The 26,291-nt window shown below is 40.1% G+C and overlaps 1 protein-coding gene across 4 annotated transcripts in view; it reads left to right on the forward strand.

Moving 5' to 3' along the window:
• The first annotated feature begins 254 nt into the window (after window positions 1–254).
• ank3b (ankyrin 3b) overlaps window positions 255–26,291 on the forward strand; it is a 401,704-nt gene continuing 375,667 nt past the window's right edge. Inside the window, exon 1 of one of the 4 annotated variants that reach the window (XM_063071574.1) lies at window positions 255–3,775. In XM_063071574.1, coding sequence (XP_062927644.1) covers window positions 3,665–3,775 — 111 coding nt within the window. In that variant the 5' untranslated portion in view covers window positions 255–3,664. The remainder of the gene's footprint in view (window positions 3,776–26,291) is intronic. The other 3 variants (XM_063071573.1, XM_063071575.1, XM_063071576.1) reach the window with 3 other exon arrangements.

Consider the following 26,291-nt stretch of genomic DNA (forward strand, 5'->3'; position numbering starts at 1 on the left):
TGTTCTGTGTTGTTTTGCTGAACATTGTGGGCATGCTATGTTGGAGCCAGAATGTTGGCGACGCTTACTAGCTATTCCCAGCACATCTTTAGGCCTGTGGTTGTTAAATCAAACAGCACATCTGCACTTTGTTTTAATGTACATATGATGAATAAACCTGAATCTTAGCACTTTGGAAGGTCTTAAAGTCATAAAGAGTACAAAAATGCAGTTGTGCTTCTAATGTAACCAGCTGAATGCATGACGAATTAGGTCATATATTCGTATGAGCTAACATATTCGTACTTATTAAGATAAGAAGGTGGCGTTTGGCGCACTGGATACACACAGGCTCCAAATACACCAACTTGAAAGGTTCATTTATGATCAGTTCTTCAATTCTCAGAGTAGCCACGAAAGCAAGAAAGAAAAGAAAGGCAGCACAATCATCAACCCCCTGAATCCCACCTCCCCGCAAAAAAAATGAACAAAATGGATCGAGCACACTGACCCCCAAAATCCCCCCCGCAGAAAAAAAGAACAAAATGGATCAAGCACATCGACCCCAGCAGTCCTACACCCCTTTCATCTCCCTGCAGCCCAGCAAATTATTCTCTCGTGCACATTATTTGATTCCCATTCATCTTACCTCCAAATATTGTCCCTTCTTAACAAAATGAGGGAATTGTGATCAGAGTGTAGGAACCTGAGTGAAAAATCAAATGGGATTACAAAGGGGAAAGTCTATTCACTTTGAATGGCTTTGCTTTCTAGCGATAAAAGTATTGGATACAAATGCAGGGTGCCACAGTAGCGTAGTAGTTAGCGCGATGCTATTACAGCTCGGGGTGTCGGAGTTGGGAGTTGTGTGTGGAGTTTGTACGTTCTGCCCGTGACCACACAGGTTTCCTCCAGGTGCTCTGCTTTCTTCCCACAGTCTAAGGATGCACGAGTTAGTAGGTTGATTGGTCATTGTGAATAGTCCTGTGATTAGGCAAGGGTTAAATAGGTGGGTTGCTGGACGGCACAGCTCATCAGCTGGAAGAGCCTGTTCCACGCTGCATTTCTAAATAAATAAAATGGATACTCAAAATGCCAGGATGGTAGAGGAGGAAAGGTGTATGATGAAGATTCTCTTGAAGCCAGCTTTAATGACCATGCCTTTTGGCATCACCATAACTGCACTTCCTCCTCAGTACCACTTATCTTATGCTTTGAACTGAATGCCGTGTAAAATGTGCCATTTTATAATTCAACTTAGTGATAATTGTGAGATAAAATGTAAACTGTGGGAGACTAGGCACCTAATGGAACTTTATTGGCTATAGTGTTGGAGTTGGATTCGCAATTCTTAAGGTCATTTTTGAATTTAGCTTGTGTGACTAAATTTTACAAATATAAAAGCCAAAGAAACTTGTTCTCGGAGATATCTTTAGCTTGGAGGGGTTGAGCAGGGCTATTCGGATGTTGGTGGTTGACTGAGAGAACAGATGACACCATACCAATGTGCACATATTGTGTAATCCTTGGAATTGCACAGAACACTTGCTACTGTGAGCCTTGTGTATGAGCACCAGCGATACTGTAAGTTACTAATTGATCCTGATTACTGATTGCTGCTGCCTGGCTTGGGTTTCATTATTCTAATTTCGATTTTTAAAAGGAGCAGATCTGAACTTTGGATGCAAAAGTGATCTGGCTTGGTTCCATTTCTGGGTCATGTATCCATTTGTACACAATAGGTTAGTTTTATACCTACAACTATCAGTTTTGATTGGCTCAGATTAAAGTCAGGATTTTCCACCTTTATCACCCAATCACATAATTGGCTTTTCATTTTCTCTACATCTGGTTCAAGGAAACTGAAATAGATCAGGTTCATACGTGTCACGCTTTAACCATTCATAGTCAATTGATGCGATTCTTCCAAGTGTTGATGCAGGGGGAGCTAACTGACACCAGTGTTATTTAGAACAGGAGAAGGAAAGATAAAGATCATCTTTCCTGTTACCCTGCACACATGGCCAAATGCTGATAATGGTGCTTATAATTTATTTTGTAAAATTATTTTATTCTCCATCTCTAGCTAGAAATGTAACCATGTGTGCACTCAACCCATGGAATGGATCAGACTGAAGAAGCTGATGCAGCCAAACTGGAGAGTGAAAAATTCCCTCTCCGACATAAACCGAAGACCGCATTATAAGCAAATGAGGAATCCCAGCCCCTGGGCCCACCTCCATCTCTGACATTTGCTCCTAATCTAGCATTTTCCATATATCTCTTTTGAAGAAAAATTTTGAAAAACATTAAAGTTACATTAACCTATTCGGTAAAAAATGATTAAATACTGATTCTTTCGTGTAAGTTATTAATAGCTGGTTTTGTTTCGGACTGAACAATAGCCTTTTCCTTATATTTCTGATTACAGAAATATTTGTTGTGGCTCAGTACATCGGTGTAAAGTCAACATAGAGAGATGCTCCTATAATATTTGGTGCGACATGGTTTTTTATTATTCCAAAGGGAAGGCTCCATTTTCTATCTATAGTTTCAGATGTTACTATGTTGTAGCCCTATACTGGCTGCTGTGTATTTTCTCTCTCTCTCTCTCTCTCTCTCTCTCTCTCTCTCCCTCCCTCTCTCTCCCACCCATCATGAATATTCAAAAGCTGCAGTCAGTAGCACCAAGAGCGCAGGTGGCAAAAAAAAATACAATCAAATGATATGAATCTCCTTACGGCTCCAGAAATGGATGTTAACACGGATGGAATGATTGTAGAGAAATAAGGATTTTTTTTTTTTTGCTTTTGCCCTTCTTGGCAAAGAAAGTGAATTGAGGTTAGCCCTAGGGACGGCACTTGCTACTGTAGTGATTGTACTGTGAGCTAGAGTGATTACATATTTAGTTCTGTCATGCAGTACACAGTAAAGACCAAACCTCAAGGGGAAACTGCCACAGCTAACAGGAGCAATGTTTTAAAATGCATTGGTGGAATCTTTTAGGGGACAATGTGGCTGTCCAGGGACTCGGCTCCTCCATTTCTTCACTATGAAATGTTTGGCCTATATGGACAAATGGAAATTTAATGTATTTTTTTCCCTGCCTCTGTCTGCACCAGCAGTATGGAAAGACCCGTTCCACTGTACTGCAGGTTTGATGTGTGTCCTGATGCCTGCTGGTTTGAACGGAAAATAATGCATCTGCGTGAGATGACAAGAACTATTAATTTCTGAAAAATTGACTGTTACGCTATAATAATAGACATCCATTTATACAGCTCTTGGTATTTGACCATTACCTCTGCCAGGATTTCCCTTCCAGCCTCCACCCCCCTATATTGAAATCATTTAGGCACTTCCAGTTGGTGGCAGGCGATATATCCATAATACTGCCTTCACTATCCCAGCTGGCTTCTTCACTATATTCATGCATCAGATGGGCTGCACCCTGTGAAGATTTTCTCCTTCTGGAGGTGCAGACATTGATAAGGGAAATGAGTGTACAATATCTCACGATCGACTGCCCTTTTCTAGTAATAATAACCTTCCACAACTTTAATTCTTCAGCAGTGATTTAAAACAGTGAGAGAAACAATTGCTCAGAACAGTGGTTGTATCAGTTTGCCAAGGATCATACCTTTCCTAAGCCGTCACATTTGGTCAGACATTATACACATTCAGGATGGCTCACGCTGCTTCCCATATCAAGAAAAACCGGGAAATGGAAGTTGTGACCGAGGATGAGAAAGTCGTCAAAAAGCACAGAAAACGTTCTCGGGATCGAAGGAAAAAGGTACCTTGGCAAATTTACCCATTGGCACGTTCCATTGTTCTAATTCCAATACATGGAGCACTGTAAATTAAAGATTAATTGCTAAGTCTGCATGATGGAGCCTTCTGTACTTCAAGACACTGCTTGGTACATTTTTGTTTGTAGATCACTTCCACTAGCTGGGGTTTCTAGTGTTTTGCTTACAGGGTATTTGCCTCTGTTAGATTCCTCATTGTGGACTGCAGTGTTAGTGTGGGATGTGCTTCAGGAGGAAGGGTGCCGACGTCAGGGTGGGTTTTAATTTCACTGAAAGGGGAGCCATTTGGCGCTGCAAATATTACCATTTTTAAAAATCCATTCTGTATTTTTGAAACTAGTTTTAATTGATGCCCTGGGATTACCAGAAATTTCAAATGTCTTGGAGTAAAATAGATATGCCATTATTAATTAAATTATATCTGTCACACACAAGGAATAGAATTTCCTAAGCATGTGTAAATGAAAAACAAGAAGAACAATGAATACTGAGTTAGAGATGTAACCATTTAGTTTGCTGCCCTCATTTTGAACAGGGATTTTCTATTTTTAGGAGATAATTAGCAGTAGACACGTCGTGTTCTGTGTGACCTTAACCCCTCCACTCCCAGAATGATCATCTTGCTGTGGAGTGGATTTTTCAGTTTTGAGATTTGACATTTTTTTTAATTGTCAGAAGGATAGCATTGACATGGCTTCCTAGATCATAATTCTCAGCATCAGCAGATTTGTAGCATTGTTTAGCGTAAGGCTGATTTTAAAAGTAAATTCTAATTTGAATTTGAACGTTGGATATCCTTCACTAGATTGTATTGACTGACTTAGATGCATTTATTATGTCCAATATTTTATGTCCACTGTGTAGGAACTTAGGGTGTACCTCTCTCTCTGCATTGCTCTGTCATAACTTTTCCTGGGGACAGGTAGTTGGTGATTTCATCTTCACAGTGATGCTGCTAGTGCTGAACAGCTTGCAGTTATCATAAATAATGCCAACAAAGTCTGTGGAACATACCTTTGCCTCATTTCACTCTTCTGCATAAATACTTGTCCTCTCAACTTATTGCTAAGTCACAGTGACCCAACCTGACAGCATGGGGGAGTAACACCTCATATTCCATCTGGGTATCCTCTAACTTGATGGCATGAGCATCAATTTCTCTAACTTCTAGCAATTTCTCTTCCCCTCCACCGTCTTCTCTCTTTTCCATTCCCCATTCTGGCTCCACTTTTGCCTCTTCTCACCTGCTCCTCACCTCCAACTGGTTATCCTACTCCTTCCCTTTCTCCCATGGTCTACTTTCCTATCAGGATCCTTCTTCTTCAGCCCTTTATCTATTCCACCTATCACCTCTCAGCTTCTCAATTCAGTCACCCTCCTCCCCCCCCCACCCACTTACATTCCCCCTTACCTGGCTTCACCTGTCACCTACCACTCCCTCCTCCCTCCATCTTCTTTCCCCTTCCTTTCCAGTCTCAGCCCAAAATATCAACTGCTTATTCCTCTCCATAGATGCTGCCTGAGCTGCTGAGTTCCTCTAGCATTTTGTCTGTGTTACATTAGATGTAACAGATGCTCTTTTTTGTGTTTGGAATCTATTAAGATGTAACCCCAGCACTAGTCATTTCAAATGTGTTCCTAAATGACTGAAGCATCTTAGATTTGAGAGTGTGTGCATGTTTTGTTTCTAAAATTAAATGCTGTATAACCATGGCTTGCAGATGGGCTGCAGGCCTCTGCTCTATTTAAATGCGAAAATGGAGAGCAGAGTAAAGGATTCTGTGTAGGTTCTTGGGTCCTGTTGTTAGAGGTCATGGCTGAATCCAAAACAATCCCCTGTGAACTTGTGTGTTTTGTAACGCTGTTGCTGTACATGGATGTGAGCTGATTCATGGGATTTGTCTCTTCTTTGTATTGTCATGTGTTTTTGGACTGCTAGAACAAATCCAGTCTTATTTTTAGCCTTAAGGGCGTGAGATGCGTGGACTTGGCTGCATACTGAGTTGAAAGCATTTTGGTATGTATTTTGCCTTTACTCATGACAGACTGCTGTGTGTTCTGTATGGACCACAACACAATGGAGGAAGTTAGCTTAAATGAGAACAAACTGCCCTAAACAGTTATTAATGGGGCACTTATTTGAGGGGAACATGAGAATAAGAGTGTTACTTATTTTGTGTGATGAGATTTATTTAGAGAACTTGTAACAGGAATTATAGGCTCTTAACTTGAAATTTTAAAATTCAGAATCAGGTTCATTATCACTGACATGTGTTGCAAAATGTATTGTTTTACCGCAGCAGTACAATGCAATACATAAAATATACTGTAAATTACAATAATAATAGCTGAAGTTAAATAGTTTAAAAAGTATTAAAAATTTAAACTAGTTTTTAACTGAGTAACAAATCTGGTCACCGAATTATAGGAAAGATGTCAATAAAATTATTATCTGAATGGTGGCCAATTAGGAAAAGGGGAGGTGCAACGAGACCTGGGTGTCATTATACACCAGTCATTGAAAGTGGGCATGCAGGTACAGCAGGCGGTGAAAAAGGCGAATGGTATGCTGGCATTCATAGCAAGAGGATTCGAGTGCAGGAGCAGGGAGGTACTACTGTAATTGTACAAGGCCTTGGTGAGATCACACCTGGAGTATTGTGTGCAGTTTTGGTCCCCTAATCTGAGGAAAGACATTCCTGCCATAGAGGGAGTACAAAGAAGGTTCACCAGATTGATTCCTGGGATGGCAGGACTTTCATATGATGAAAGACTGGATCGACTAGGCTTAAACTTGTTGGAATTTAGAAGATTGAGGGGGGATCTTATTGAAATGTATAAAATCCTAAAGGGATTGGACAGGCTAGATGCAGGAAGATTGTTCCCGATGTTGGGGAAGTCCAGAATAAAGGGTCACAGTTTGAGGATAAAGGGGAAGCCTTTTAGGACCGAGATTAGGAAGAATTTCTTCACACAGAGAGTGGTGAATCTGTGGAATTCTCTGCCACAGGAAACAGTTGAGGCCAGTTCATTGGCTATATTTAAGAGGGAGTTAGATACGGCCCTTGTGGCTAAAGGGATCGGGGGTATGGAGAGAAGGCAGGTATAGGGTTCTGAGTTGGATGATCAGCCATGATCGTACTGAGTGGTGGTGCAGGCTCGAAGGGCCGAGTGGCCTACTCCTGCACCTATTTTCTATGTTTCTATGTTTCTATAATTGAGAGAGTACAGAGGAGATTTACTAAAATGTTGCCTGGGTTTCATCTCGTAAGTTACAGAGAAAGGTTGAACAAGTTAGGTCTTTATTCTTTGGAGCGTAGAAGGTTGGGGGGGACTTGATAGAGGTGTTTAAAATTATGAGGGGGATAGATACAGTTGACGTGGATAGGCTTTTTCCTTTGAGAATGGGGGAGATTGAAACAAGAGGACATGAGTTGAGAGTTAAAGGGCAAAAGTTTAGGGGTAACATGAGGGGGAACTTCTTTACTCAGAGAGTGGTAGCTGTGTGGAACGAACTCCCAACAGAAGTGGTTGAGGCAGGTTCAATGTTGTCGTTTAAAGTTAAATTGGATAGATATTTGGACAGGAAAGGAATGGAGGGTTCTGGGCTGAGTGCAGGTAGATGGGACTAGGTGAGAGTAAGGGTTCGGCATGGACTAGAAGGGCCGAGATGGCCTGTTTCCGTGCTGTAATTGTTATATGATTATGTATTTAAATACAATCCAGAACAAATTAGAACCCTACCAATGCTACTACAGTGCTGTAAAACTGTGTATTAGATCCTAATGATTATCGAGAAAGGAATTCAGGTGTATGCTGCTGTGTATAGAGTGTCCAGGAGGGGCAGCACCTTTGGTGAAGGGGCTTGTTGTGTCCATTCTGGGGCAGCTCACTCACCTTTGGCCCCCACTGGACACTGAGCTCTCACCTGTGGGTCCAGGTAGCTATTTGCATGCAACAGTGGCCACATGTCTTCGACTGGCAGACTATACTAGGTGGAGGTAGCCAGCAGGCCTCACACCCCAGTGAACTATGGGAAGTCAGCTCCAGCAGACTGTACGGATGAGATCAACAGTATGATCCAACGGCCAGGAAGGCCGTTCTGCAGTGCTTTATGAAGATTGAAATGCATGATAAGACACAGAGGTCATGATTATCTACTGTAACCAAAGAAGACCCCAGTTTGTTACTGTACTTGTACCACTAGACCCAGACTTCCGAGGGCCAGAGAGTGGAACTGTCTCAGTGCAATGGCTTTTCCACTTTAAAAACTCTCCCGCACAAGTTTCACTGTCATCGTCGGATACAATAGACAACCAAAATGTTTCTGTGTTCTTTTGATTGTCTGTAAATGAACAAAATTAGCACAGACACCTAGTGCAGAAAATGGATTATTTTCATACAATGCCTTTGATAATTGTGCCCATCAAATCTTCATTTTCATTGTAACATTCAAGATGATTGTCAATACCTTCAAATTCTTCCTAGTTTCTAACTTGGTGAAGTAGTAAAGTTGTTTCATTTGAACTCCCAGCGGTTTCTGGCATCTCCAAGCATGAATGCTTGAAACCGTAGTGAGGAAAACAATTCTAAATTGTCTTACTGCTTATTTCTCGCCAACTATCAGTGACAAAAATCACTGCTTTTTTGAACATAAATACATGTGTATGACACTGTTTAACAAGTGTTTGCCTGAAGCACGGGTGGTTTCTACCTGCCACACAAGTTCACGTGACTGATGCTTGTTAGAAACTGTTTGGCAACCGTCCACTGTCTCAGTTAAGTGGCATAGTGTCCCAAATAAACGAAGGGAATCTTTGTTTATTTTCTCAATTAATTTTTGTTCTTCAAGGGTTGTCACAAATATGTGGCGGCCCCGATTAACCAATGAACCAATTAACCAGAATCCATTGTATATATAAAAAAAATTAAATGGGGTAAAATGACAGCAAAATTAGGGAGGTAGTGTTCATATGTTCATTGTCTGTACAGAAACCTGATAGCAGAGGGGATGGAGCGGTTTCTAAAGCATTGAGTGTGTGCCTCAGGCTCCTGTACCTCCTCTCTGATGGTAGTAATGAGAAGAGGGCATGTTCTTGGTGTTGGGGGTCCTTAATGATTCATGCCGCCCTTTTTTTTGCCATCGATCCTTGAAGATGTCTTCGATGATGGGGAGATTCATGCTATGATGGGGCTGGCTAAATTTACAAACCTCTGCAGCTTTTTCCAATCACGTGCAGTGAACCCTCCATGCTGGGCAGTGATGCAACCAGTTAGAATGCTCTCCACGTTGCATCTGTAGGTATTTGCTAGTCTTTGGTGACATACCAAGTCTTCTCAAATCTTCGTTGTTGCATTTTCATTATTTGTGCAGTGAAAATCATCCTATACTTGTGTGGGTGTTTCTCTTGAAGGGCTTCTACACTGTTTCCTTAACAAGAGAAAGGTATAGTCTCTCTGAGTCTGACACAGTGCATTTTGTTGCCATTGTACAGACAGGTATTTGCTTACCTGCCACATAGACTCATCTGTACCACTTTATTTTTGTACCTCCCATACAATGCCATCTATTCTTTGTGCACAAGTAGAGTATTGGTGAGGGTTTTTCCCTGTCCGAGAGCTGATTTGAAAGTTGTGATACAATAAAGTTTTCACTCTGCTTGAGAACTCCCATTGTTATATATTGGGATTTCTGTAAAGTAATCAAATTTGCAGACAAAAATGAGAGGTAGTGTTTATTAGGCTGTGATGAGAACTTGGTCACCAAAGCCAGAACCTAATGGGTAAAGCCCAACCTGATGCAGATTGTCCTGTTGAGAATGCAGTGTGACAGTGGAGCCAAGCTTATGGGTTTTTTTTGAAATAGCTTTAAGTATTTCCTTTGTTTTTAAGCAATTTAATTGTTTTGACTGATTTTAAATTTTCAAATATTTACTTTTAATTTTAATAGTTATTGCATGTATGATTAGCAATTGTTAAAATGGTTAGTATTGATAAATCTGAGCTATCATCAGGTCAAAGTATTTCCAGCATTTCTGATAAAGTGTTTTGATCTGAAACATGAACTTTTTCTTTCATTCCAGGTGACTATTTCCAGCATTTTATTTTTTGTTTATTTGAGTGTTCTCAGTTCTTAACATGCTAATAGGAACAGTTTATTAACTTATAATTTTGCAAATTCTATCAATCTCTCTATGCCTTTCTCTTCTCAGAAGATAAGGCATAAGATGATGAGAGGCATTGATCGTGTGGATAGCCAGAGGCTTTTTCCCCAAGGCTGAAATGGATAACATGAGGGGGCATAGTTTTAAGGTGCTTGGAGGGGTAGGTACAAGAGGGATGTCAGGGGTAAGTTTTTGCACACAGAGAGTGGTGGGTGCGTGGAATGCACTGCCAGCGATGGTGGTAGAGGCGGATACAATAGGATCTTTTAAGAGACTCTTTAAAAAGCTTAAAAAAAAAGAGGGCTATGCAGTAGGGAAATCCTGGGCAGTTTCTAGAGTAGGTTACATGATCAGTACAACATTGTGGACCTTAGGGCCTGTAATGTGCTGTAGATTTCTATGTTTCTATAAGTTTAATTTCCTCTATTGCCCCATGAAACTGAAGCTTCTCATCCCGGGCCAATTTGAGTCACTTTTTACAGCATGTCCTCCAAGACTTTCAAATGATTTCTGAAAGACATTACTTCAGTAAAGCTGAACCATGGTTTTGCGAGCGTTCCACAAAGCTTCCTTGTTTTTGTACACTATATCTCTATTTATAAAGCTCAAGGTCCTAAATGCATCTTTTAATCCACCTTACTTTCCTGTCACCATCGAAGATTTGTAGCAAGGATTCTGAATTCATTAGGTTTCTGAACCTGCTTTAGATTACATTCAGGTGCTGCTGGTCTGGAAATGTTGACTTCTCAGGGGATTGTCAACATTCCTCTGTTTAAGTGCTGTGATATTTGGATGTCCACACATTTGTGACTTTGTGGCCAGGGATCATAGTCAATTTCCTGACTCTGATCATGGTTGGACTTGTGGTTCCCAGCCGAACAGTAAAATAACATAGATGTTCACCAGCATTGGCCCAGGTCAGACCTGGACTAGGAACAAGAAATCCATGATTTTTTAATGGAGAGGAATGGCTACAAAGCACTTGTAGTTTTTGAAATAATTATTCAGTTTACTAAAATATTTTCATTGTATTTGTGCTTTACAAGGTATTTAATTTTTATTTTGAATCATTTTTTTCCAGTTAGTTGTTTCTAACAGTTTTTCACCACTTCTGAACATAATCCTTGCATGTTAGGGCCTCCCACATGAAGGCAAACATTTTCAATACTCATGCAGAATTTCACTTTCCAGAATTAGGCTACTACCTAGCAATAGACTAACAAATATAGATTCACAGGTAACAGATAAGTAGTATATTACCATGGTGAGTATTGGGCACTCAGTGCCAGGCGTTAGTTCTGACACCAGTGCCCATCCTTGCCACTCCTACTCCTATCAAATACATTAATTTGCACATCTGTTACATTTCATCTGCTGCACGCCGACCCAATTCAAAGTTCAAGAAGTTCAAAGTAAATTTATGATCAGTGTAGTATATGTCAACATTGAGATCCATTTTCTTTTAGACATTCACAGAAAAATAAAGAAATACAATGGAATTTATGAAAAACTATACATAAACAAAGACTGACAAACAACTAATGTTCAAAAGAAGACCAATCATGCAAATAAAAAGAAAAAAGTAAATTAAAAAAAGTAATTTCCTTGGTTTGTCTATGTTCACTTGAAGTCTATCACCTTTTAGTAGTTTGTGGTCCCAAATTGAGTATCATTAGCAGATTTTTGAATGGTGCCTTTACACCCAAGTGGAACAATATTCTCAGTTTTGATGCTTTGGACACTGACTCCTCAAGTCTAAAACAACCGTTTGCACCTTTTCCTGTTCTAAGGCGCTTCTCTCTGTAATGACCCTCTTTCATTACTGGCTTCAGCTTTCTACATAGGCTCATTCTGTGACGATTGCCCAAATGCCTTTCCAAACTCCCAAGTAAATTACGCCAATTTCCTTGCGCAAATCAAAAACTGCAGATGTTGAAAATCTGAATGACACAGAAAATGCTGATAATTGGAATCGGATTTATCATCACTGACATCGTTGTGAAATTTGTTTTGTGGCAGCAGTGCAGTGCAATACATGTAGTATACTATAAATTATAATAAGAAATAATGTACCTTTATGTGTATGTATATATATATATATATGTGTGTGTGTGTGTGTGTGTGTGGAAAAGGAGCAAAAATAGTGAGATGGTTCCATGGGTTTACTGTTCAGGAACTTGATGTAATGCGGAGGGGAAGTAGCCGTTACTAAAACACTGGAAGTACTCAGCAAGCTGAAAGTATCTATGGCCAGAGAGAAGGAGTTATCATTTCAAGATGAAATTTAACACAAAGACAGAAAAATTCAATATATTTTGATAGAAATGCTGAGGACAAACATTGGGTCAGAACGCACATCTTGCAATGAGCTGTTGAAGTTCACCATCGATAAATATTTGTAATTTTTGTATTCACTGTTGTTGCCTTTCATCAGATGGAACTATTTTCAGCATTTTCTATTATTATTTTAGATTATAGCCTCACTCAGGAATGTAATATTTTCTTTTCTCCAATCTGTTATATCTTATTCCATCTCTCCTTGTCTTTGCTGGAAAGTTAATGCTAAGGAATATGTATTCCTGGAACAGCAATATCTAGACCATCACTCTTTTTGAGCCTGTTTGCCATGGTCTGAGAGACTTGGATTTATTTATCACATGTACATCGAAACATATAGTGAAATGTGTTGTTTGCATCAACAACCAACACCAACCTAGGGATGTGCTGGGGGGCAGCCTGCAGGTATTGTCACATATTGGAGTGCCAACATAGCATGGCCACCGTGCTCAGCAGAGCAACACAGACACAGCAGTACAGAACACAACGAGCGACAGAACAACAGCAACAACAAAACAAACCCCTTTATCCTTCCCACCCTCCCACGCACACGGACAGTCCTCCAACTCCAAGCCTACAGCCTCCAGTCCTAACTCCCCTCTCTGTTGCCAAAACCATCCCTGTATATGGGGAAAAAAAAACAATTAAGACTGAGGTATGATCTCAATGAAGACTACAGCTTGGTACCATCTTCAGGATTTGAGATTGTTTAATGTAATTTCATGTACACAACCGTAAGGAGAATGAAATAACTGTCCTCCAGGTCGTTGCAGCACAAAAAAAAACACTGAAGATAAAAAACACAACAAGAATAATAATAAGACACACAATAAATATAAATACACAAGATAGCTTATATATATATATAGATTGTTTGTATGTACATAAAGTGATGCTAAGCTGTATGTAAGGTGACTGATATTAAAGTGGTGGTAGAGTTAGCGGGTGGAGGTGTTGATCAATCTTACTGCTTGCAGAAAGTGACTGTTTTTGAGTCTGCTGGTCCTGGCTATGTAACCTCCTCCCTCATGGGAGTGGGACAAACAGTCCATGAGCAGGGTTTGTGGGATCCATCATGATGTAACTGGCCCTTTTCCGGCAGCTTTCTGTATACATGTCCTTGATGGCAGGTCGGCTGATGCCAGTGGTACGTTGGGCAGTTTTGACTACCCGTTGTAGAGTCTTCCTGTCAGCCACAGTGGGCTTTACATACCACGCAGTGATGCAGCTTGTTATGATGCTCGCTACTGTACATCTGTAGAATGATGTGAGTATGGATGTGCAAAGCTTGACCTGAAGAATACCTAATTAATCCTCACGTGGCTATTTGTACTTGGAAAATACTTGCATTAATTATTACACTGTGAGTTTACACAAATGCACAGCAAAGCTATGCCCTCTGATCTTGTATAATACTGTCCGTCTGCGTGAGATGATGGGACTTTCGAGAGACTTTGAGACTTTTCTTTACCGTGCCCATGGTCTGTTCTTTATCAAATTACGGTACTGCTTTGCACTGTTGTAACTGTATGTTATAATTATGTAGTTTTTGTCAGTTTTTTTGGTCTTGGTTTGTCTTGTGTTTCTGTGATATCATTCTGGAGGAACATTGTATCATTTCTTAATGCATGCATTACTAAATGACAATAAAAGAGGACTGTGTGTCCTCATAATCTAATCTAATCTAATACTGTACAATTTCTCACTCTACTGTTATCTTTCGGTTCCCACCCTTCCATTCTATTAGAACTTATGGAGAAAGATGAACAAAGGCAGTGGCATGATTGATTTTAAAGCACTGCAAAAGGTGACCAAAAATGTATTGTGACTAAAATGGGAAAGAGATGCAGTCTCTTTCTCCCTCACCTGGCTTCACCTGTCACCTGCCAGCTTGCACTCCTCCCCACCCCCCCCACCTTGTTCTGGCTTCTTCCCCTTTCCTTTCTAGTCCTGATGAAGGGTCTGGGCCCGAAACATCATCAGTTCATTCCCCTCCCTAGATGCTGTCAAACCTGCTGAGTTCCTCCAGCATTTTGTGTGTGTCGCTCTGTGTTTCCAGCATCTGCAGAATCTCTCGTGTTTATGAAGAAAGATGAGCTCTATAGGCTCTGAAAATCAGAGTACATCATTTTAATTGTATATTTTTTTCTCTGTCAGGAGAGACTGAGGTCAGATATGTGAGTTTGTTACTTGAAATAGATCAGTTGCTAAGACTGTAAGGCTTTTAACAATTTGTAAATTTCACTCCCTAATCTTAGAAATGTCTTGTGTAACACTGATGGTCAATAGTGTATTGTGTTAGATTGGTGAACAAATGCAGTTCCCAGATCAATCGTTTTAAAATGGAGCAATTTTACACTAGTGTGTTAAGCATTCATCACATTTGTGTTATTTCTAGGTGCTGAGGTGTTAAATCCCACACTAAACATTTACTACTAAACAATTATTAAAATAATCTCTTCAGGCTCCTTGATTTCTTTTTCCAATCTGATCCTCTCACTTTGCAATGGCAACAATGAGGTACGACAGAAACAATAAAAATATCATCCAGTTGTAAGCGTGCCAGCCCAAGTAGTTCATCAATTCTAAGGGGAGCCAAACATCATTTATGTTTAGGAAAACTGTGTTTTATTAAACTCTACCTATAACTTAAAAATCTTCTGCTAACATTCAGTGAGACCAGAACTAAGGTCATAGGTTAAGGGTGAAAGGTGAAATACTTAAGGAGAACCTAGTGGGAGCTTCTTCACTCAGAGTGTGGAATGAACAACCCACTGAAGTGATGGATGCAAATTTTATTTCAACATTTAGGAGAGATTTGAATAAATGCATGAATGGGAAGGGTGTGGAGGACTATGGTCCAGGTGAAGGTTGATGGGACTAGGCAGAACAATAATTTGGCACAGACTAGATGGGCTGAAGGGTCTATTTGTGTGCTGTAGTGGTCTATGACTCTATGACTTCCTGCTCATATTGATGTAATGTACCACAACTCATATATTGATTCTTCAGATGCCGTGAACATTCCTACTTATCCATAAGGATAAAGAAAATCATGACTCTTTCAAATAACTTGTTTATGAAGAACACAATAATTAGTGAAACACTGTAGCCAATTAAAGATATTTCTCGTCACTAGCCAGGTGGGAAATTATCCAATTATCAGCAAATATGGAAGGAAAATGCAAAATACTCAGATTTTCTTGAAATTAAGGATTCTGCAACTGTGAGCTAATATAAGGTTAACTAATGCCCAATGCCCTTTGGGATGTTTTACTGTAAAGGTTGAAGCTAAATAATGTAATCTAACTTAAAGGCAATGATTAGAAATATTTTAGTTTTACTCAGTTATTGGGATATTAATGGAAAAGTTGAAAGCACTGATGCTTTCTTGGGAGAATTTGTAATCTATTTAAAATATGAGTGCATTTGTAATAGATGGATAATTACAGAGCACTAATGTGTGTATCCTACATTGGGAGAAAAGAGCATTTCCATGCAGTGGGATATATCTTTGTAAAAACCAATAAACAGTTACATAAATAAAATAAGACACAGAAAGTATCCTGGTATCCAGAATATCTTAACTTGTCATCCAGGCCTAATTTTATCTCCCAAATATTAAAGTCCAAATACTTGGTCATTGTCATATTAGCTATTAACACCTTATTGTGTATAAGATTTGGTGTCATGTTTCCTCATTACAACTGTGACAGCACTTCATAAATTCTTACCTTCTGTAATGCAGTTTGGGACACTCTGAAGTTATGAAAAGTATTAAATGCATTCAAGTTCTTTTCAATGTTCCCTTCTCTTTTCTGTTGTGAGAAAAGTAATCTATTTTTCTGGCCCTCTGAAACTATTATATGCATCAAAGCAAGGTCATCAAAAAGTTAACTTCAAATTAATTTGTTTTTTTTAAAAAAAAACTTTACATCTATATCCCATTCAGATATTTTGTTGAGTGTAGATAGAGACATAAGGCTGATCTGAGACAATGAGGTCCAGGGAAGGAAGCAGGAATGGAAAAAAGGTCCTAGTGAGATCTGCCCTGTTTGGGCTGTTAGAACATAAGATAGCATAGTACAGATTCTTTGGCCCACAACGTTGTGCCAAACTTGTAATATACTTCAAGATCAACCTAACCTTCCTCTCCCACATGGTTCTCCATTTTTCTATCATCTATATGCCTATCTACACTGTTGGGATAGAGATTAGCCAATTACTCAATCTGCACCCCCCCCCCCCTTTTACCCTGTCAAATAAAAAGCATCTTAAACCCTTTTATATTTTATTTTCAAAGGGATGGCAACCAGTGTACAGGATGTTTGTAAAAAGTCAAATGGAAATAACATTTTTAAATAAGAGCATGACAAGTTAACATCTGTCATATTTTCTCAGTCCTCTTTCCCTCTTGGTCTTACTTCTTAAACCTCCGGCTTAATATGAAGTGATGCGGATAAAAAGTTTGGCTCAGGCATATGGCCTCAGCTAACATTTGGTTCAAAGGAGCAAAGATGAATGTGAAGAATTTGTTTGTAGTTATCCTTAGTTATCATGCATTGTGAAATGTATTTATTGAGAGTTGGTGCACTGTAATTGGACTGAGTGTTCTGTTGTGGGCAGTAGATTGGAGGGATCCACGATCTTGGCACATGTTTAAGACTGGGACCACACTAATTTTAGTCTTGAACTGAGGCCTTCAAAAGAGAAAATTGGTAGTAAAACCCCCATCTCAACTGAGGAAGATTATAAACTATCCAAAATATTTGCAATCATTGCATTAGCAATCATTGTTTTTCATTATGCAAGTCGTATTATTTGGAACAGCCAAAGATTTCGGTCTCTGAGGCTGATGTGAGAGCATCCTTCAGGAGGGTGAACTCACGGACAGCATCCAGCCCAGATAAGGTGCCTGGCTGAGTACTAAAGACCTGTGCTGGTCAACTAGCTGGAGGGTTCACCGGTATCTTTAACTGCTCACTTTGGCATTGTGAGGTACCCACCTGCTTCAAGCAGGTTTCAATTAATCCAGACATGATAACCTGCCTCAGTGACTGTCGTCCAGTAATGCTCACATCCACTGTGATGAAGTGCTTTGGAAGTTTGGTGATAAAACATATCAACTCCTGTCTCAGAAACAACTTGGATCCACTCCAGTTTGTGTACCGGCACAGTGGGTCCTCAACAGAAGCTGTTTCATTGGCTCTTCACTCAACCCTGGAACATCTGGACAGCAAAAATGCATACATTAGTATGCTCTTTATCAACTACAGCTCAGCATTCAATAGTATCATCCCCTCAAATCTAATCAATAAACTTTAAGATCTTGGCCTCAATACCTGCTTGTGCAACTGGATCCAGGATTTCCTCATTTGCAGACCATCCAGAATCACCAGCAACACAGGTGCACCACAAGTCTGTGTGCTTAGTCCCCTGCTCTACTCGCTTTACACAAATGACTCCAATGACATATTTAAGTTTGCTGAGGGCACCACTGTTGTTGGCCAAATCAAAGGTGATGACAGATCAGCGTATAAGAGGGAGAAAATCCAGCTGAGTGGTGCCACAACAACAACTTCTCACTCAATGTCAGCAAGACCAGTGAGTTGATTATTGACTTCAGGAGGAGGATTCAGAGGTTCATGAGGTAGTCCACATTGGGGGATCAGAGATGGAGAGGGTCAGCAACTTTAAATTTCTGTGTGTGTGTGTGTGTGTGTGTGTGGGCAAGGAAGTGAGGGCAATTGATGCTATGATCAGGTGCCGGTGAGGAGGAACAGCTGAAGAACTGACAATGTGAAATAAAAATGGAAAATGCAAGAAGAACTCAATGACTGAAGCAGCATCTCTAGAAAGAGCAACAGTTCTGATGAGGAGTTACTGACCAGAAAAGGTGACTGACCTCTCTGTCCACGGATGTTGGTTGACTGGCTGAGTTCTTCCAGAATTTGCTGTTTTTGTTTCAGGTTCCAGCATCTACATTATTAGTTGTTTTTCATGTGATCGTGAAGTATATAGGCATATGAATGCCTGAGATTGGTGAGGTCGGAATATTGACTATCACTGGAGCAGCACACGCAAAATGCTGGATAAACTCAGCACGTCTGGCAACATCTGTGGAGAGGAGTAAGCAGTCAACTTTTTGGGCTGAGACCCCCTCATCAGCTATCTGACCTGCTGAGTTCCTTCAGCATTTTGAGTGTGTTGCTCTGGATTTCCAGCATCTAGAGAGTCTCTTGTGTTTATGACTATTACTGAATGTTTCCTTGGTGTTTTCTTCTTTTTTGTTTTGTGTATGTTTTACTCTTGATTTGATGTGGTACTTCCTGATTTCCTTAAAAGACAATCAATAAAATGTAGTAGGGAGAAATTTAATTGGCAGAAAAATTATAACGGGAATTTAATATATGTTCTAGGTTTTAAAGTTAAATTGCACACAGATGAATAATGCATTCATTATGAATCAACTTGAATACTGCATTATCTGTTTTTATAGAGGATAAAGTTCAATGTTGAAAATTGAATCATCAAGTATAATATCATTTTATCAAGTTAAAAAATATTGATAATAAAATCTTGTTTGGAACAAATAAGCTTTATTAACTTAAGAGTTTATAAAGCTTATTAAATCATTAATAAGTTAATTTGCTCCTTTTCTGTTGGCGATTCATATTTCAGAGAGCAAATTGGTTCATTTTGTACAGGTCAGTGAAGTCCATCTGTAATCTTAATTTTATTCAATGAAATACAAAGAAGACGATATTAGGTCTTCGCTATGGCCCAAGACCTATAGAATACTTTGTTTTGCTGTGTTGTTTATGTGAGATGGAATGTGTGAGAGAAATTCTCCTTTATTACTACGTGTAAAGTGTTCCTGGAGCAGAATTCTGCTGAGCCAGCTTGAGGAAGCAAGTATTTCTCTGCCAGGCCAAATTTTGGCTCCGATTGGAAAGAGTTCTGCTGATTCATTTTGAAGCATTACATTATGCTGAGCCTGCTGCACAGGGCCACCAATGCAAAAGGGGGATTTTCTGGGTACATCAAGTAATGAGGAGGGCATTCAAATTTTTTAATTTCATTTTCAGAACCAGGTTGATTATCATTGATATACGTTGTGAAATTTGTTGTTACGGCAGTAGTATAGTGCAAGACATAAAAATTGATATAAGATACAGTAAGTTCAGAAATCTGAAAGCAGAGGGGGAAGGATCTGTTTCTAAAATAGTAAGTGAGTGTCTTCTGTACCTCCTCCCTGACCACAGTAATAAGAAGAGGGCATGTCCTGGATGGTGAGGGTCCTTACTGATAGATACTGCCTTCTTGAGACCCACCTTTTGAAGATGTCATTGATGGTGGAGAGGGTAGTGCCCATGATGGACTCCCTGCAGTTTCTTTTCCTGACCCTTTGCAGCTGCAGCTCCGTACCAGATGGTGATACAACCAGTCAGAATGCTCTGCATGGTACATCCATGGAAATTTGCTAGAGTCTTTGGTAAATTACAAACTTGAGAAAATCTGCAGATGCTGGAAATCCAAAGCGCGCACACAAAATGCTGGAGGAGCTCAGCAGGTCAGGCAACATTTATGGAAAAGAGTAAACAGTCGATGGTTCAGGCTGAGACCCTTCATCAGGACTGGTCTCAGCCCGAAATGTTGACTGTTTACTCTCTTCCATAAATGCTGCATGACCTGCTGAGTTACTTCATCTTTTTGTCTTTGGTGCTATACTGAATCTCCTCATACTCCTAATTAAATACTGTATAGCCACTGGTGTGCCTCCTTTTTAATGCATCAATATGTTGGGCATATTTTATTCATTGAAATTTTTCTTCATTTAATGGGAAATGGGTGTAACAACTAAAAAGCAAGTAATTCAGAGTGTTTCTTTTTTGATTGGAATGGACAAATCCGGTACCACTGGGAGTCTCAGGTAACAAGGAACTTTGGAATTGGAAGATTGGAGGTAGAAGGATTATATGTCCATACCTCTAGAAATATGTTGAACCACCACTGGTAACCCTAATGCCATGCATAATGCCTGTATAAATGACAGGGTTCAAGGAAGCAAGGACAGCTGTCCCTGCTTCTTTGAACCCTGTCACTTATACAGCCTTCAAAGTTCAAAAAGCTCAGAGTTCAATGTAATTTTAATATCAAAGTACAAACAGGTCACCATATACTACCCTGAGATTAATTTCCTTGTGGGCATTCACAGAAGAAAAGTCATAAACCACCAGGATCAGGAACAGTTATTACCCCTCAGCTATTAGTCTCCTGAACCAGAGGGGCAGCTTCACTCAGCCCAACACGGAACTGATTCCACAGTCTATGGACTCTCTCTTAAGGACTCTGCAACTTGTGTTCTCAGTATTTATTGCTTTTTTTTCATATTTACACAGTTTCTTATCTTTTGCATATTGGTTGTTTGGCCGTCTTTGTACATCTATCGAAGTTTGTCAAAAGTTTTAGATGACATGCTGAATATGTGCAAACATCTAAGAAAGAGGCATTGCCATGTGTTCATTGTAATGGCAGTTACATTTCAAAATTGATACCTTGGTGAAACACATTTGCACTGAAAGTCACATCAGTTGCTCATGATTTTGTGAAGCATCAGATCAGCACTACTTGTTTCCACCTGGAGTAGGATGTGTTTCTAATTGAACGGTCAAACTATCGTAAGTCTACACTTCCTCATTGCATCCTTAAAATACTCCGTGATACAATGAGGAGTAAGAAAGGAAAACACTAGTTCACCAGCCAAGGCACGTTTAAGTGGTCCTTTGGAATTCTTCCAATTCGATTCATTTTGCCTCACTCAGTTTGGGCTGGAGTCCAATATCTTTTTTACCATTGGTGATTGTGAAGCAAATGTTTAACTGCGAAATGTAAATCCATTTCAGTAGACAAGAGTACATCTGATGCTTATACCCTTCATTTTAGCAGTTTGGGAAGAATTAGTAAAATTTATCTTGGGTAAACAGGCAACAGCATATTAGCAGCAGCTTTTAGATTCCACTGGACTGGAAGTAAATTGGATTATTAATTCACCGATGCCCATGTTCTACCCCAAAAGATTTGAGATTCAAGACTGTTTAATGTCATTTCCTGTGCACCAGTATAACGGAGAACAAAATATCTGTTACTCCAGATCCAATGCAGCACAAAAAAAATCACAAAAGATAAAGAACACAATAATAATAAAAGGACGCAATATATATAAATGCATAAGATAGCTCATATACATAGACTGATTGTATGTCCATAACGTGATGCTAAGCTGTACATAGGATGCCTGACAGGAAATAATAATGTAGTGGTGGAGGAGTTGATCAGCCTTACTTCTTGGGGAAAGTAACTATTTTTGGGTCTGGTGGTCCTGGTGTGGATGCTACATAGCCTCCACCCTGGTGGGAGTGGGACAAACAGTCTATCCACTGTGTGAGATCCTTCATGATGTTACTGGCCCTTTTCCGGCACCTTTCTGTATATATATCCTTGATGGCAAGTGGGCTGCTGCTGACAATGCGTTGGGCAGTTTTGACTGCCCATCGCAGAGCATTCCTGTCTGCCACAGTGCAGGTTCCATACCAAGCAATCATGCAGCATGTTAGGATGATCTCTATTGCACATCTGTAGAATGATGTGAGTATTAAAGTGCAAAGTACAGTTTTCTTCAGCCTCCTCAGAAAGTAGAGGTGTTGGTGAGCTTTCCTGACTGTGTAGGATGTGTTCTGGAACCATGAGATGTTGTGTGTGACGTCCACTCCCAGGAGTTTGAAAACTGCATGCAGTTTCCACTGCTATGCCAAGATATAAAGGGAGATGTGGGTAATGCAAGTTCTCCTGAAATCGATAGCCATCTCCTTTGTCTTTTTGACATAAAGGAAGAGGTTATTTGCCTAGCAACAATCCTTGAGCTCTTCCATCTTCTCTGTGTAGGCCACCTCATCATTATTGGTGATGAACCCCACCATTATCATGTCATCGGTGAATTTGATATGATTGTTTGGGTATTTGTGTGAGCAGAGAGTATGGCAATGGGCTCAGCACCCAGACCTGGGGGGCACCCATGTTGAGGATGATGGGGAGGGAAAAGCAGCTGTGCATCCTGACTATCTGATGTCTGTTTGGTGGGAAGTCAAACACCCAGTTGTACAGTTGTGAATTTAGATTGAGGGGTAGGAGTTTGTTCATCAAGGTCTGTGGGACAATGATATTGAGTGCCAAAATGAAGTCCAGAAAGAGTATCCTGACCTAACTATTTTCCAGCTGTGTCAGGGCCAGGTGCTTGACAGATGCTGTGGCCTCTGTTGTACAGCAGTTCTATTGGTAAACATGTTGGTGAGTGTCCAGTGTAGAAGGAAAGGATTTTGTGATATGTGCCATTATCAGCCGTTCACAGCACTTCATGATGATCGGCATCAGATCCACCTTGGAGTAGTCATTTAGTTCTGAATGTGTAGAGTTCTTTGGTACAGGGATGATGGTGGCTGATTTGAAACATGTGGGGACAGCAGCCTGGATGAGTGAAGTGTTGAAGATGTCTGTGAAGGCGCAAGTGAACTGGTGTGCACTGATCTCCCTGAGATCTTAGCCTGAGATGTTGTCTGGCCCAACTGCCTTATGGGGGTTGATTCTTTGCAGTGTCCTTCTCAAATCTTCTCCTCTGACAGAACAGTGGCTGGTCGCCTGGGAGGGGAGTAGCTTTCATGGCTGGTGTTGTGTTGCGTATCTTGAAGCACACATAAAAGTTGCTTGGAGTATTAGGGAGGGAGGTGTCACTGGTAGAGTCGACGCTGTTTTTCCTTGCACAGTCAGTAATGCCCTTGATGCCCAACCACATACACCAGGGATCATTATCAGACACGTGCTCCTGAAGCTTTTATGCCTCTTCCCCCTTGGTGCCTAAGGTGAGGTTTCTACTGGCTGTGCTGAGAGCTGTTCTGTCACTGGACTTGAGGGAAGCGCCCCAACCCTTTAGTAGGGAGGGCACCTCTGCGTTCAGCCAGAGATTCTGTTTGGGCCGTGAGATGACCATTCTTGATGTACTGTTGCCGTGGACACACTTACCGATATAGCCAATGGCTGATGAGGAAAAATTCCTTACAGTTGGTCTCTTCTCCGTCTCCGGTGGCCTTCTTGAACATCTGCTATTTAGTCCATTCAAAACAGGCCTGGAGCAGAGAGATTGCTTAATTATGCCTTATAGTGATGGTCCTTTAGACTGGTGTCTCCATTTTCAGCAGTGGTTAGTATGCTAAGATTAACATTCTGAAAACGTGGTCAGAGAGGCCAAAGTGAGGGCATGGAATGGCTTTATAAAGGACCGTGTCTGTATAGACATGGTCCAGTCTATTTGTTCCCCTCGTGACCGTGGTGATGTGTTGGTGGAATCTGGGTAAAATATCCTGCAGGTTAACGTGACTGAAGTCTAAAGAGACCATCCGCATGCTGTTGTAGAAAGCTGATGATACTGTAAAGCTCTCCCAGTTGACCTTGGCGTTCACGCTGAGAGAGCTGTAGAAAGTGCTGATGAGCACAACAGTGAACTCCCTGAGCAGGTAATGTGGCTGGCATTTAACTGTAAGGTGCTCAGTTTCCCCAGATGTGGCAATGCAGATGAGTTTGTGCACAACCTTTGTTAATGTACATACAGATTCCACCTCCTTTGAATTTCCCAACAGGGAGTCCCTGTCAGCATGGAACAAAGTCATCCTGTTGAGTTGAAATGCAGAGTTGGGCATGTTGTTGTTTAACCACGTGTCAGTGAAAACTAGAACACAGCAGTTTCTCATTTCTTTATCTGTGTTCTTTCTCAGAAAATGCCCATTACAATCGTTTTTATGTTCGCTTATGTCTCAAACTGCTAAATATGATAGTATCTTCGTATCAGGAATATGTAAGGGGCTCATGTTACTGAACAGGCTTCTGGGCTTAAATTGCTTACAACTGTGGAATGTACTCCAGCCTAAATCTGAGAGGATATTAAGGTATTTATGCAGAAAACAAGCGGTCCTTATCATATAATTAATTCTACACTAACTAACATTTTTTTAAAAAATCTTCTGTTAGCCCTGCATCTAGCAGCTGTCAGCACCTCCATTGTTTGATACTCGCTCTCAATATCTTACCAGTTTATTATTGAGTTTAGTAATTTATAGTCAAAAGATGTTGTCTATCCAGTTTATTTTATACATCAATACAAAGGTAAAACAATTGTTGACACAGGTAAACCTCTCCCCACCACTGAGCACATCTATATGGAGCGCTGTCACAGGAAAGCAGCAAAGATCATCATGGACCCCTACCACCCAGGACATGCTCTCTTCTCATTGCTACCATCAATAGGGAGTACAGGCACATACCAATCAGAAACAATTATTGCAGCTCAACCATCAGGCTCTTGAACCAGGGGGAATAACTTCACTCAACTTAACTCACCCCATTACTGAACCATTCCCACATCCTATACACTCACTTTCAACGACTCTTCATCTAATGTTCTTGATAGTTATTGCTTGTTTCTTTCTTTCTTTGCTTAAGCTGGTAAAACCTGAGGTACAGGCATAGCCAAGCACACTCATTTCTCAATAGCTGGGATCTTTTGGACTTTTCTAGTGGTGTTTAGCATTGTGGCTTTCTGGAGATTGACATAAATATTACTGTGTTGCCCTAATTGTTTAATGCTATTGTGTAGCAACTTTGTGATGATACCAGTTGTAGATATTACAATTGGGACAATGTATACCCTGTTCATGTTCCATTGCTTTCAATTTCCTCTTTTAATTCGGCATATTTCAGGTGTTTTTCACTTAGTGCTTTCTGTAAGTTAGGTGTGTTTGGAATGGTATATCTATTAAGCAAGTTGTTCTTGCTTGTTTATCCTGTATTAGTATATCTGGGCGGTTATTGTGGATTGTCCTATCTGTCATGATGAATTGGTTGCAATATAACTTGTGGAACTCTGACTCTAAAACTGGTTCAGGCTTGTATTTATAGTAAGGTATGGTGTCTTTTATGAATTAGTATTTTAAAGCAAAATTTTGGTGAATGATGTTTGCCACTTGATTGTGCAAGTCTGGGTAATCAGACTGAGTTAAACTGCTGCAGGATCCTGTAATGGGTTGGATTGTCATTATTATTATTCATTTATTTCTTTTTGTATTTGCCCATTTGTGGACTTTTGCACATTGGTTGTTTATCCATCCTGTTGAGTGTGGTCTTTCATTGATTCTATTGTGATTCTTGTATTTTTTGTGAACACCTGAAAGAAAATGAATCTCAAGGTCGTATGTGGTGACATATATATACACTTTGATAATAAATTTACCTTGAACTTGAACTTCTATTTAACTTGACAATTGTGCAAATGATCCCTGTCAATCACTTAAAAGTTGCTTGAAATTCCAGCATCTGCAGATTTCCTGGTGTTTGCCTGTCAATCACTATTTGTATCCAATTGTGAAGCTAGGGAAGCCTCAGTGGCTCGGAAATTTGGGAACATGTGCTATGTTATAGATAAATAAACAAAAATAAAGTGCATCATTTGGGCCTTGTTATTGTATGGCTGTTGCAAAGAAAAGTCAGTACCAATGTCTATCCTTCATTCGAACCCTACTTGGATTACACGTTCCTCTCCCACCTGGCTTCATCTATCACTGCCAGTTTGTTCTCCTTCCCTCCCCCCCGCCGCATCTTTTTATTCTGGCTTCTTCCCCTTCCTTTCTAGTCGCAAAGAAGGGTCTCAGCCTGAAACGTTGAGTCTTTATTCCTTTCAATAGATGCTGCTTGACCAATTGGTTCCTATAGCATTTTGTGTGTTACTTTGGTATTTCCATACCTTTGCCATTTTTACTCCTTTAAATGAAGGCTACTGCTGAGTTGTAACTGATTCAGGTGATTTTTTTTGCCTTTTAACTGTTTGTTCATGAATTTTTTTTTCCTTGTGTTGTCTCAAGTTTTCTTGTTCATTTTTTAAAACCCTTACATGCCA

Source organism: Mobula hypostoma, chromosome 19 (genome assembly GCF_963921235.1).
Source record: "Mobula hypostoma chromosome 19, sMobHyp1.1, whole genome shotgun sequence".
NCBI lineage: Eukaryota > Metazoa > Chordata > Chondrichthyes > Myliobatiformes > Myliobatidae > Mobula > Mobula hypostoma.